The sequence below is a fragment of the Canis lupus genome, chromosome 9 (genome assembly GCF_048164855.1).
Source record: "Canis lupus baileyi chromosome 9, mCanLup2.hap1, whole genome shotgun sequence".
Classification (NCBI taxonomy): domain Eukaryota; kingdom Metazoa; phylum Chordata; class Mammalia; order Carnivora; family Canidae; genus Canis; species Canis lupus.
The window spans coordinates 31904002-31919086 of record NC_132846.1 but is presented as its reverse complement, the minus strand read 5'-3'; the positions used below and the strand labels follow the sequence as shown (position 1 = coordinate 31919086).

The 15085-nt window shown below is 37.3% G+C and overlaps 1 protein-coding gene across 1 annotated transcript; it reads left to right on the top strand.

The window, feature by feature from the left end:
* Positions 1–322: 322 nt before the first annotated feature.
* Positions 323–14716, top strand: GMFB (glia maturation factor beta). The gene is made up of 7 exons (XM_072838632.1): positions 323–481; positions 5307–5403; positions 6797–6846; positions 7475–7524; positions 8014–8096; positions 9101–9174; positions 11010–14716. Exons 1-7 carry the CDS (start codon positions 479–481, stop codon positions 11079–11081), a joined length of 429 nt encoding a protein of 142 aa, XP_072694733.1. The 5' UTR covers positions 323–478; the 3' UTR covers positions 11082–14716.
* The last annotated feature ends 369 nt before the right edge of the window (positions 14717–15085 follow it).

Here is a 15085-nt window from a genome sequence, read left to right as displayed (position 1 = left end):
ACCTTTGAGGGACTTGAGGACTTCGGCTTCTGTTCTTGAACGGACTGAACTCCATGCTCAAAAAATAAAGCGGACAGTTAAGTTTGGAAGGTAGGCTGCGGCCAACAGTGCATTATTTGCCATTGACATGATTGACTTAATCGTGCCACCATGAAACGGCTCTCAGTTTGAGTAAAGGTAAAAGGAAGCGAGAACGGGCTTGGATGTTACGAGTGCACCTCGGCGCGGCCGCCCCACTCTCCGACGGACAGAACCTCCTCTCCTAGGAGCAGCGCGAGCCGGAGCACGAGGGCGCTCGCGTTGCGGCTAAGTTTGAGCCGCGCCTCCCGCCGTCCGCCGTCACGTGCCGGCCCGCCCCAGTCGCGTTGCTGGGTGGGGGCGACTCTGCCAGGCGCCGGGGCAGGAAGGGAGGCGGTCGCCGTGCCATTCTTAAAGGGGCCCGAGGGAAGGCGAGGAGCTGCTGACGGCCGGAAGGAAAATGGTGAGTTGCCGCCGGGAGGGCGGGGGCCGGAGGGCCGGGCCAGCCAGCAGCCAGGCTCTGCTGTTTGCCGGAGCCGGACTCGGCGGGCAGCGCCCGGGGTGGGTCGGCGGCCGCTTCCGCCCGCCGCTGGCGCGTGCCCACAGCAGCGACCTGGCCTCCCCCCGCCGCCGCTGCCACCCCGCCTAAGGGCAGCATCCTCCAGCCAGGCCTGGGTCGACGCGCCCCGCCGATCCTGGGACTGGGGTGCGGCCAGTAGGGCTCCTCGCCGGGTCTTGGAGGACGGAGGCTTGCAGCGCCTGAACTGCAGGGCCGGGGGTCTGGCCTAGCGAAGGCTCCCCCCACCCCCACTCGGGTCTCTGCCGGGACGCGGGCCAGGCCTGAGGGGCATATAGGCGCTGAGCATTTTCCGCCTGGCGGCCTTTGCAGGAAGGGCTTGAAAATTTCGGATTCCATTCTCTCCGCCTGGCCTTAGCTTGAGTCTCCTCCTTCCCAGGCCTGTCCCTAAAGGATTTTTCCATATCCTTGCTTTCTTCAGGTAGGGGGCAGTTGGAAACCTTTTGACCCAAGGCTTTGGTGCTTAGCCTTAAAGTGACCGTCCGAAGCTTTAGTTTGCTTCTCCTCGGGGCTTTGGCTTTCCATTCTCGGATAGGTTGAACCCCTCGCTCAAAAATAACGTGGAGAATCAAGTAAATTGCCTAACAAGGATTTTCTGGATTTTTCCTATCAGGTGTTTAAATGTGCTCACTACTTTCATTAGAAACAAAACACAATCCCCCCACTGTCCTCTGTCTCTGACCTCCCACTCATTTCTCAGCCCACCTCCTTCGTATAGGTCGTGTCATGGTCACCAAACCCAAGGGACTGTCTTCATTCTCATCTTTCCTGACTTTTCATCTACATTCCAGGCAATTGACTACTCTCTCCTTTTTGAAGCATCCCCACCCCCCACCCCCCCGCCTTTCCCCTGGCTTCTGTTTTATTCCTCCTACTTTTCCTGTTGGTGTCCATTTGTGTCCCATGCAGACTGTTCTGCTTACCTGAATATCACGTGTAGGAGTTCTAAGCTCCAGTCTAATGCTTTGTTTTCCACCCTGTATTCTTTGTCCATCCTTTCTTACACTTACAGCTTCATTTGTCTCCTACCTATATAAGCAGATGACTTGTGAATTTGTATTACACTTGCTTCTGAGATCCAGTTCAGATCTATATATCCCACTATTCAGTTATCCTGTAGGAAACCTCCCCCAACCCGCCCTCGGGACCTTACTTTGTCCAAAATAGAACTCATGCTCTTTCTCTGCAAAACTGCTGTTCCTCATTGTTTTTAACTCAATGAAAGGTGCCATTTAGTCTGTGACACAAGTGAGATGCTTCAGTCATCTTGGTGGCCCTTTTTTCCTAACTCACCCCACCAATGTCCAGTCTGTCACTAGTGCCTTTATAGAGGTTAAAAGAGTGGCTAGAGATCAGGCTAAAAGATCAGGCTTCACTGGCTGTGTAACTTTGGGGGAGAAATAACTCTCTAAGCCTTAGTTTCTTGCAAAGTGGGGATAATAAAACCATCTTAAAGGCTTGTTTTGAGTATGATGCATGTAAAAGACAGCACTGTGTTTCTCTCATTGTGTTTAATAGATATTAACTGTTCATTAGCAGTATTTCCCTATTTCTCTCGATCTTCATCAACCCAAGCTACTTTTCGTCTCTCACTTGGGACTAGGTTTGCCAAGTAACTAGTCTTGCTCTATTCATTTTGGCACTCTGCCTGTTTCCTGCATGCAAATCTGATCATGTTTCAAACATCACCACTTTGCTTAAAACATTTCACTGGCTTCCCTTTGCTCATAGGATAAAGACCAAAATATGACCCACTGGGCCCTATGTGGTCCAGCCCCAACCCAACCTCCTCTTATACCATGTATACCTGCTCTTATACCATGTATACCTGCTCATTCTCTATGCTTGAGTCACGCTGGCCTTTCATTATCTTAGATATGCCATGATTGCTTTAATCAAAGGTCTTTGCCTAGCCAGTTTTTGTCCTTCAGATACCGTTTTTTTTGTTTTTTTTTTTTGTTCAGTTACCTTTTAAGGCAGACCTTTTATGCCCATGCTATTCTTCCCTAGTCTCAAGTTCGTGTAGCAGTCCATGTCTCTCCTGCCTAGTTCTTATCACAGGTGCAAACAAGTGTATGTTTTCCTGATCCTTTTGATGTAGGTCTGTTCTCTATAGGTATGTTCTCTACTACACTGTATCAGAAGCTCCCTGAGGACAGACCCATATTATTTATTTATTTTATAGGATTGTATCCCTAGCACTTAGCTCAGTGCTTACACTCACTAAATGTTCCTTATCTGGTTAAACCGATAAGTGAACACTTGAGCTCAACACTCCTCTTAACTGTGTGTTAATATTTGCCATATAGAGTTGTTTGCAGGGTGTTATACTCATTCTTAAATGCTTCTACTAACTGTAAGCAATTAGAACTGACTGAGCCTGGGTCCTTTTTTTGTAGGAAGGAATTTTTGGCCTTATTATGTATTGAGAGGGGTGAAGATACCCCCCAAAAGAGCTATATAAATTAAATCACAGCATGTTTTTCACTGGGTTCCTGGTCCTTAGAATGTCAGGATTGCACAAGCAGTTCTGAGTATCAAAGCTGGAAGATAATACTTTTGTGATTAATTGGTCTTTGCCTAAAGAGGAATCTAAAATATTTATTAGTTTCACTCATAGTTGTACTTTTGGTTGAAGAGAGAATGGAAATTTTAGTTTTTTAATTTCTGTATCTTTCTTAAAAGATAGAAAAGATAGACTAGGGTTGAATACTACTTTCAGGAAGCTCCATATGACTTAGCATCTCTTTCTCTAAGGAAAACTAATAGGATGTGCATATTGAGTCACACAGGAGCCTTATTCATTGGCTAATACTTGTTGGTGGGATGTCCTTTCTAATTGTAAATAGCATATCCTATGGTATCATACCTTACAATTACCAGTGTTCTGAATTTAAAGGACAATTTAAAATTGATAGCTATTTCCTGCTTTAACTTATGCTCTCATTTACCCAACATGGGGTCAAGAAAGCAGGCTTTTGCCTTCGACCCAGGGCGTGATCCTGGAGTCCCGGGATCGAGTACCGTGTTGGGCTCCAGTCCCTCGTCGAGCTCTCTGCATGGAGCCTGCTTCTCTCTCTGCCTCTCTCTCTCTCTCTGTGTCTATCATGAATAAATAAATAAAATCTTAAAAAAAAAAGCAGGCTTTTATTAAATTTGTATTTTAACTTAAAATTGGAGGCCTTAATCTTGGGTTATTTAGCATTGGTCTCAGAACTGTTCTAACTCTCTTAAGGTGGGGGGGGATGACTTATGCATGAAAAGATCAAAGAATGTGGACCTTATTTGGTACCTGACTCAAACCAGCTGTTGGAGGAAAACAAAACAAACAGTAAGGGGAATTTGAATTCTGTTTGATTATTTGAGGCTAGAATTATTGTTTGTTTTTTTTTAGGTGTGATAATCTTGTTGTCCTTATATTGTAATGGCACATGCTGTCATTTTTGTGATACATACAAAAATTTTTACAGTTGAAATGACTTCAGGCCTTTTGCTGTGTGGCAGACCATCGGGCAGTATTGAGAGTATTGATGAAGTAAGATTGGCTGTGTGTTGATAATGTTTGAAGCTGAATTATAGGTGCATAGGGTTCCACCATACTACTCTCTCCTTTTGTATGTGTTTGAAGTTTTACACATTAATGAAAGGAGGAAAGACGCTTTCCATGCTCTTCCTTGGAATCAGTAATACATCTGCATTACTAAAAGAGTGCTTTTAGTAATTTCCTTACTGCATTTCTGGAGAAGAATCTCTAACATTTTTTCATAATTTTTAAAGGGTTCTTTTAGTTTTTATATTTGTTTCATCTGGTTTTGCTTTCATAGTTCCTTTTTTTAAGTAATCTCTACACCCAGTGTGGGACTTGAACTCATGACCCCGAGGTCAAGAGTTGCACTCTCTACAGACTGAGCCAGCCAGGCATCTCCCTTTCATAATTCTTTTTTTTTTTTTTTTTTAAGATTTTATTTATTTATTCATGAGAGACACAGAGAGAGAGAGAGAGAGAGAGAGAGAGAGAGAGAGAGACATAGGCAGAGGGAGGAGAAGCAGGCTCCATGCAGGGAGCCCAAAGTGGGACTCAGATCCTGGGATACCAGGATCATGTCCTGGGCCAAACAGACACTCAACCACTGAGCCACCCAGGTGTCCCAAAAAATATACTTTCTAACAGCAGACAGTGATCCTTGTATTTCCTATATTCTTCTCTTCCTCTCTGGTTCTGATGAAGTTGCACATTATTGCATCTAGTTCTTTGAGAACTAGATAGCCAAAGAAAAAGTTAAAGTATAACATACATATAAGATGAACAAGTGTGTTTAATTAATGTAGATACAAAGGTTGGTAGATTTAAGAGCTCTTTAATTATTTGTGTGTTTAAGGGCAGCTCGAGTGGTTCAGCGGTTTAGCACCTTAAGCCCAGGGCATGATCCTGGAGACCCGGGGTTGAGTCCCACGTCGGGCTCCCTGCATGGAACCTGCGTCTCCCTCTGCCTGTGTCTCTGCCTTTTTCTGTGTGTGTCTCTCATGAATAAATAAAATCTTAAAAAAAAAAAAAATTGTGTGTTTCATGTTAACTCACATAGTTGTGACATATGTAGATGTCAGTGTATGTTTTTAAAGAAAGGTATTAGCTTTTATAACTTTAACATGACCTTGGTTAATTGTATTGAAGTCATGGCATTTTATGCATCTTTTTTTTTTTCTTTTCTAGAGTGAGTCTTTGGTGGTTTGTGATGTTGCTGAAGATTTAGTGGAAAAGCTGAGAAAGTTTCGTTTTCGCAAAGAAACAAACAATGCTGCCATTATAAGTAAGCTAAACGTGATCGCCTCAGTTACATGGTCTTAGTTGATTTTTATCTTACAAGCTACATTGAATAAATTGAGCTTTTAGGAAATAATTTGCCTCCTTCTGTTTTAATCCTCTCCCTTTCTTTTAGATCACTTTAAAAAATAAGTAACAGCTGTTAACACAGAACAGAGGTGGAGTGCTTACCTTCTTCCTCAGCTGCCTACACAGCTCTGGAGAAAATGATCTTAGTCACTTGGTCATTGTAGTGACCCATCCGACTCCATCCTTTAACTTCTCAGGAGACTAAAAATTGCCCAGTCATTCAATCTCAACCAGAAACCTTTACCTGCACCTGAAATGGTTAAGTGTTCAGCTTTGTCTTCAAAGTGATTTGAGGCCTTATTTCAATTCTAGACTTGAGCCCCAGTTTTATAGAGCATACTTTTAAGTGTCACTGACTTCTGACAATGGAAAGAATTATTTGCATATTGCCTCTCCCACTGTGAACTGTATCTGATGTTATGCAGATTTCTTTTATGTTCTTAAGTTATATTTGGTATGGGAGTAGTGATTTAGAAAGCTGAAGGGGAAAGTCAAGGGGGTAACAGTGCAGAACTCTATAGACTATGCTTAAGAGAGAGGGATCTGGCAGATGTGAATTGAGGTAGTGACAACTTGTCATGAGTTTTGGCTCTATTACAAATAAATCCTACAACAGAGACATACAGTTCTTAAAAGTGAAAATTCATGTCAGTGCCATTTTGCTGCAAAAGGTAAAGATATTTGAGATCTTTCTATAAGAATTTACTATGAAATCAGTGCAAAACCAAAAATGGCCGGCTTTTCACAGTAATAGAAAAGAATAAAGGCATAGGTTGTCTAAATATACTTCATTTGGCTTTGGATTGTTACATATATTTGAATATAGATATAACTGCTATTTGATAATCTTGTATCTCATAATAATCATACTGCACTATGAAATCTTGACTCCGGAGAAGCAGGGAATTTGTGGTGGTTCTGTCTTAATTTCTGGTCTGCTTTTTCCGGCAGTTCTAACCACGTTATATAGACCAATCATGTTTGCAGTCACCCTTTCGGGTGCATCTTTATGTAGGAAGTTGCATTTGAGTTACAGAATTCTTCAGATACACAGGAAATATAAGGAGCTGACATAAAACTCTAAATAAGCAAATTAGATGATGCGAATTATGGGTAAAAGCCTTTAAATGCTGACTGCTTGAAAAGCACAGCTAGCTAATAGACCATAAACTAAACTGCAAATGAGTTTTATGTTTGTGTTTCTTAATGTTTTAATTTTAGATGCCAGAGAAAGGGCTGAGAATCCGTGGGTTGGGTAGATCAAGGTCACATTAGAATCACAGTTTACTTATACTATATTTTTATTTTAGTGAAGATTGATAAGGATAAACGCCTGGTGGTACTGGATGAAGAGCTTGAGGTTTGTTTGACCTGCTAAGTACATTTTTATAGTTAAGCACTTACTATTGCCTAAAAGATGCTATGTTAGTTACATGTACTTTTATAATGAGTCTAAATACATGCTCATTATGCATGAAAACCATGTGCTAATTATTTTGTAGCACATTGTCTTGTTAATTGAATCACATTTAAAACATTACTGAAATTCAGGGTAGTAAGTGGTAGAAGTTAGAGCTACATGTCCAGTATAACTTCTAAATTGCTTGACCAGTAATTAAAAACTAAAATGCTTATAAACCTAAGCATTTAGTTTGTCAAATTAAGTAACTAATTTAGACTAAAAAGAAATTAACTTTTTCCCCGTTAAATCAGACATTGATGTTTCCTTTGAAAGGTAGCTTATTAATCTTATTATTTCCTGACAACTGGAACATGAGCATGTTAATAAACAGAACTAAACTGAGTGGGCTTTCAGTGGATTGAGGGTTTAGTAATCTCAGTTTATATACAATTTAGTAACATAAGATTTTGCATTGTGGTATATGGTTATGAATTTATATCTATTAGTAGAATGGTTGTTTGGCATATCTCTTAAGTATTTATGGGTTAGAAAAATGTTTAAAAGTTGTTTTTCTTTATGGTGCCAGGGCATTTCACCAGATGAACTTAAAGATGAACTGCCTGAACGACAACCTCGATATCCTTTTCTTAGTGCTTTTAATAGATTTGTTTTCTTTAGTGGTCAGAATTTTATTATGAAGTTGGTTTGTTCAATTTTTAAAAGCCCTATATTTTACAAAATCTTCTTCTACAACATGATCACAATTAAAGTAGGTACTCACATACTGGACTAAGAAAAATGGGAAGTTGACATTTTAGTGGGATGAATTATTTCCTTTTTAAAAAATTCCTTCTGTTATTATGTGTTTACAGTAAATAGAAAAAAATCCACCCTAAATCCATACTTTTATAATTTATTTTTGAGAGATTATATGTTTCTGTAATTTCGGGGCTCATGTATGCTTTTGTGGAAAGATAATGATAAGATAAAGATATGGCTCAAATGGATAGGACAGAAATTTACCATTCATTAGCACCCTAAATATGTGTTTTCTTTCAGAACTTTGTTGGTAAGTACTTGTATCAAATAGAACAGTAATTTTAGTTTCTTTAACTTGAGAAAAACCTTCATTGTGTATAGTTATAAATACCAACATGATGATGGAAGAGTTTCATATCCTCTGTGCTTTATTTTCTCCAGTCCTGTTGGTGAGTGAATTTCTTTAAATAGTGCATTATTTGGATCTGATCTAATTAAACCATTTTTATAGGAGACAAATGTTATGCTTGTTTTAAAGATGTGAAGTGTTGAATAGCCTAAAAGGTATGTATGCACATGAATTCAGCCCTAGAACAAAGTTACTATAACATATCCATTCTTGAGAACTTGCTTGTTTTCTTAGGATAAATTTCTAGAAGTGTAATTGTTTAGTCAAATCATACATACATTTTAAGGAATTTGAAATGTGACATTTTAAAATACCAACATATATTTTCTTTTTAAGTTTTGTGTATAAGTACATGAACTTAATGTATAATCATGATATATATTTGTGTTTATCTTTAAAATAGTACTTACTGATGATATGCCTAGAACCTTGAGAAAAGTCCCAGAGTAGCTTACATTGGATATTAAAGTGGCTTATTGTTACTTAAGATATATCCATTATCACCAGAACTCCCAGTAACCACCATTTAAAGCCCACAATAAACTTTCTGAACTTTTCTCTAAACTTTACTACCTGTATCGTTTATTTAGCACTTAAAATATACTGCAGTACCTTTTTAACTTAATATGTAAGTTAAAGACAGGTCTCCCCACAATGTAACTTTTTCAGGACAGGTCTCCCCACAATGATCCATCACCATCCCTAAACCTGTATATGTTTGGCATCCATAAAATTGATCTTGATATTTAATGTCAAAATTAGGTTATTCTGAAAGCTTCTTAAGTATTTACAAGGTTCTAAAAGATCTGCAGAGACCTAGCCACATTTATTTTTATCAACCTATGGACTTGTCATTTAGCAATGGCTCCATGCAGGCAGTATGCAGTTTAAGACTCTTGAAATACACCATACACATTTAGACTGAAGTTTTTTGTAAGCCTGATAGCAAAGAAAATCCTAAATATGCCATTTTAGAAGTAAAAAATGAAAGCCCATCACTTTTTCAAAAGCTAAGTCTCATTTCTATACTAATCTCTTTTCCAGGGTGTAAGCCTGAACAACAGATGATGTATGCTGGGAGTAAGAATAAGCTAGTCCAAACAGCTGAACTAACCAAGGTGGTATTTATATTTTACTTGGTTGTAGAGACAATATTTTTCTCTCACTATTAGAGCAATAGCTAAAGTAATCTGAAGAGTTAAGTATTTTTTATGCAGGTGAAAGTTATTTAGAACAGAACAGTAAATATAGAAAGTTTTACTGTTTGAAAATAGAATGATAGAAGTCTTTTTCTTTTTTTTTTTTTAAGATTTTATTTATTTATTCATGAGAGAGAGGGGGAGAGAGAAAGAGAGGCAGAGACACAGGCAGAGGGAGAAACAGGCTCCATGCAGGAAGCCTGACGTCGGACTCAATCCTGGGTCTCCAGGATCACACCCTGGACTGAAGGCGCTAAACCACTGAGCCACCCAGGCTACCCAGAATGATAGAAGTCTTTAATCAAAATGTGTTTTGTGAATAGAAATTATAAGTTGATTAGAAGAAATCACATTTAAAATATAGGCAGCTTTAGAAAAGCTACTGCCACTAATTCAGTCTATTGAGAGTTTTTTCATCTTCCATAATGTCATCTCTAGTAGATAAAAGTAAGCATTGAAGCTTCTGAGAGCCCTTTACCATAGGCTAAATGAACCAAATTCTGTGCAGAAATTCCCTGTTAACGCAGTTAACTGTATATAGTACCAAAGTCTAAAATTAATTGGTAAGAATACTTATGAGCTTTACTATGCTAGACCATTCTGTTTTATATGAGACCCCTTGCTTAAGATTTAACATTCCCCCATTGTTTTATGGCATTGTTGAAGTTTAACAGTAAGAGGGGTACTTGTTCTCATACTTTATACAACTTCCATGCATTAGTTTGAGTTGACACAGTATATACTTTTAAGGTTTTGAAATGGAATAGTATATCACTGAAACAATATTAAATAAAATTTCCTTTTAGGTTTTATTTTAAGGGCAGTGTCAGTGTTTTCCCCCTAAGTGTTTAATTATCAACCCAGGAGATGTCGTTTAAGTGCCCTTGGCCTTTTCCCTTTATCTTATGTGATTGTCATTGACACCACCAACTTATCAACACTACTTTTTCTCATTTGTACCATAGGAACACCCTGGAGTTGCTCTAAGGGGGTTAGTTTGTTAGGAGGGAGCCCTATTAACAACCTCATTTCTGTTCTAATCCCACGCACACCATCAAGTGCTGGAACTAAGGCATTAGAATTTATAAGTTACTTTTACAAATAATTACATTGAGTGTTCAACGCAATCATGTGAGTTTGATGGTGATATTCCTATTCTGTAGATGGAAGAACTGAGATTTAGACGATGAAACTGTTGTCCAAGAGTTGTCCATGATAGTAAATGACAGACCTAGGATTCAAACCCACATTGGCTTCGATCCCATCTTTTCTGCTCTATTACATCGCTTCTTTACAGCCATTATACTTCCTGGGCCTGTGTGTGTATACAGATTCTTGCAGAGTTTTGTGCTGTGGACCTGTAGTCCATCCTTTTAAAACTATCTACAGCTTGTGTTTCCTCCAACTATGGAAGACCAGCATATATTCTTCCACTTACTAACTAGCTAGATTGATTTTAGTTGTGTGTACTCGTGGTATCTCTCCTAGTGGGTAAGATGTACAGGACTGTTCTTTTAGAATATTCATAGATTTGTACTTTTAAGATAAGAGTTTTGGTTTTATGCCGTCTTGATTGCTAAACTTTGGTAATACATTACTTAGCATTTCAAAAAGTAAAGGTATATCTAATTTACAAAGAGAAGTCATGACCGACATGAATGAAAGAAGGAGAATTTTTTAATACTCACATATATAGTGTGTGTATTTATTTATTTTTTGAGTGCCAAAGTATGACCTAAGGTTCTTTTCTTAAGGTATTCGAAATAAGAAATACCGAAGACCTAACCGAAGAATGGTTACGTGAGAAACTTGGATTTTTCCACTAATGTGAACTTCTGTGTTTCTAAAGTATTTATGTATTAACCTGACCATACTGGAACCAGACATAAATACTTATGCCTAAAAATGCACTGTTACTTACAGTTTGTTTCCTGCAGTAAAGAAAAATCCTTCATTTGTTCAAAGTTTGAACAAAGGGGAAATCATCTTCATAGTAATGAAACTTTGTAAAGTGTTTCCTTATATTTGTAATTGTTAGGTGGACTACTTCTCTCCAGGGATTTTTTGCACTCTTGTGACTAATTTCTATAACTTATGGTTCAGAATTTGTTACTATTTACAGACACCATTGGAAAGTGGGTATTAGATTGTGATAGACAACAGTTGCCTCCTTTTGACAAATACTGGATATTAGCAGTTTATATATGAAAATAGCATATTATCACTTGTCAAATCTTTAAAATTAAGTTGGGGTAAAAGACTTGAATGACCCAATTTAGAGCCATGAAAAATAATTTACTGTAGTGTATGCTGCATTACAGATACACTTGTCATCAATTCCATGCCTTCTTTGGTTTCCTATATCTTTTTAATCAAGTCCAGAAACTTTGTTCATCAATCATTCATTCTTAAGGTCTGAGAGTTAGATTTTATAGTAGTTATGACTATTCTGTTTTCTTCTTATAGAAAATAGCATGTTAGTCTTGGAAATTGATAGGTTGGAACTAATCAAGGGCTTCATTCCTGGTTGTGTCATAGCTAGATAGTTTTGGATCTAGGTTAATAACACTTTATTTATAAAGCACCTCTTAATGTCCTGTGAACACAAGTTATTTTAAATGTGTTAATACTGTGCCTTTGATTTGTTAGCTTTAAAGTTAGTTTAAAACTTTTACACTGCCAGTATTCCGGATTTGGTGAAATTAATACTTTTGTAAAGGGTCCAAGTAAAACAATTTTCTAACGTGTGTATCTGAAATTTGTAATAAAATCAACCTCATATTTTTAAAATTCCAACTATCTGCTTGCATTGGTGAATATATGGCAGTTGAGAGTTATAATTTGGGGTACATTTATGATGACTTTTGTGCCATAGGAAAAATTACTTATCTTAAAACCTTGGCTAGAGTTAATAACATTAACACATCAGTAGAAATTGCATCTTATGTCCTAAATGTCAGAAGATATTCTAAACTGGATATCTGTTTTATTGGCATTCTTGGCATAAAGCAAGGATTCTAATATATAGTGTACTTTAAGAACATATAATTAACTGTTTAACATTGATTTGATAAAAGGTCTTGAGACTAAAGACTAACTGAATTTGGTGAACAAATTCTTATATTAAGAATATCTCAATCATTTCAAAACTGGAAAGGCATTATTTTATGTTGGTGTATTTTTCATTTCTATATTCTTTGCATTTTTTTGAGGTTTCTGTGCCAAATTTAATGAAGAGGTAAAGATAGTTGGAATTTTCACAATATTGAATCTTCTGTTGCCAACACTGTTTGGCTTCACTAATCTCAAAAATAGGAAGCAATAGGAAGTTAGTTGGAGATGAGGAAGTGCTAGAGTGGGCATTTGTTTTGGATAGTGAATGGGAAGGATTCTTTATTCCAATTTCCAGAGAGAGAGAGAGAGAGAGAGAGAACTTCACCCAGGAAGTTTACGAGTTCTTTAAACAACTATTTTGATATTGGAGAATAATACTTATAATTCTGCGGAAATGCAAATAAAACCCAAATGAATGGAGAGGGTTTTTAATGTTCTTAAATGAAGGAAATGAGATTTCGTTTCACCTGGTTTGCAGCAATAAGAGAAACTAGTGCTGCAAGAATGTATTTTTTAATGAGGTTCCTTACTTTGTCTTGCATGTTTTAGTTATTTTGTTTTCAAATTTGAAAATCCTTCATAATGTCAGATGAGACTGACTTACATAAACAGAACTTAGTTCCCCTGTTCTCTAACAGGGACAGAGAACTGTGATAAATCGTGTTTTTTTGAATTTGTTTGACTTCTTATCAATAACATGTATTTTGCAAGACAGTAGATTGATTGGGGAAATCAGTAGAACATGTTTTTACTCCCTCTGTCCTGTAGGGAGACTTACAAATCCTATGCTCTAGAGTTGTTCTCAGACTTTTTATATAAATTTCCCTTCCATGTAATCAAATTTTGCATTGTTCTTTTCAAGAATATTTTCAGTTTGCTCTCTTTTTCTGCCTTCTCTCAAATAGTAACTCCAGATTGGATAATTCCAGTTGTTACATTCCATAGCTTTCCGGTGCAGCCATTCCCATTCATATCTTAATCTTTCCCTTTTGGCATCAGCTTTTTTCCTGGGAACCTCCTTCATGGTCTTCTAAGTCAGCATTAGTTTTAAAATTCTTGGCCTTGCATAAGTTCTGCATAGCATCTGATGTTGTCACAATAGAGCCAACTAGTAATCCTAGCATATTTTTAGTATGGTTTTTGTGGCAACATAAATGACAAATGAAGAAATCTGTTCTCAGGTTACTATGCTGAAATTCCAAAATTTCGGAGTTTTGAATAGTCTTCACTTTGTTTTGGTATTGAAGCAATCATGTTAGGAAAAAGATTGTTAGATTGTTTTTGTTTAATTGACTTCTAAAATAAATGTTCAAATTTGTCTATTTCTAAAAAGTTTACCAAATGCCTAGTGCAGTTAAACATACTCTTGTTTAAGAGGGTGTTGCTAAATTTTTTATTACCATTACTAAATAATCTTTGTAGCAGAATGTCTGTCAGCACTTTTCTCTCCCCTTTTATCTCCTATTTTCAGGAGTCAAATGTAGCCATAAACTGTATCTGGTTTGACACTTTAAAAATTTCCAGTTAGAGGAGTTTATTGCCAAATTAAATTTGGCTGTCTTTATTCCCACCTATATGTAGATAGTAAGGAAGGTATACTTAAAAAAATGTTTGGACTACTTTGAAACCTGAGCAATGTCATTAATCCATAATGTGGACTAGTGATGAATAGATATTTTCATAAGAGTTTAAATGCTGATATTTGGTGGAAGTAGAGAGTAACTTGTATTCTATCAATTCAAGTATTCTTAGTACAGTTGCTTTCTCTATTTGTTCACTAGACTGATAATACTGGAATCTACAGAATTTGAGCCTTTACAACTTATGTGAAGAAGTGTCTCAAACATTTCTGGACAAATCTTATTTTGTATTTCTGGAAGAATGTAAATCTTCTTAGGCCACTTAACACCAATGGTCCCAAGTTGAATATTCTTGAGAAATCTGTTTCTTGTTATGCCATTTGACATTTCAAATCAGTGACCATGTTCATGTAATATTCAAAACAACTATGTTAAGGTTGTGATAGAAACTGTGTTTTATTGCTTTTTGGAATATAGTTCATACACATATATTACTTGAATATTGTTTGAGATCACTAACTTGCCAGGGCAGTTCCCACTGATCTAGATGGTCCAATATAATCTCATCGAGGAGGCTTGAAACATTAATGGGTTGGTCTTGTGAATTTTAACAGTTCCCTGTCATCATTTAACAAACTCAACAACTGGCACAACTTTTTAAGCTGTGATTTCAGTCTCTGCTAGTTCATATTGCATGTTTATTTTGGACAGTCTTCTGTTAAGCATGGTGCTTGTACTGGTTTAAATAAAATGTTAACATGAAAGGACTTTTGGCTTTCATTTTTTTCTCACCCCCTCTGCCTTTTGAAGTTACTATTACCTGCTTGGCTCAAGTTGTGTGGCTTTTGCGTGAGCCACACATATTCACTTTCCATTCTCTGGGAAAACTGAGAGGCAAAATAAACAGGAATCTCTTGGCAAAGATGGGATTATAAGATAACAAGATTATAAAAATTTCTAAAACTTGTCCTGAGGCTAAAATGATTTGTTTGTAGTGGTGGGAAGGCATTATATCATGATGAACCCTTGCTCTTGGAAAACTATATGTTAAAGGGGCTGTATACTTCCTAAGAAGTCAAGTTGAAGGATCTTTTATTGAATATAGTATATCACTATTTATTAAACATCCATTGAAG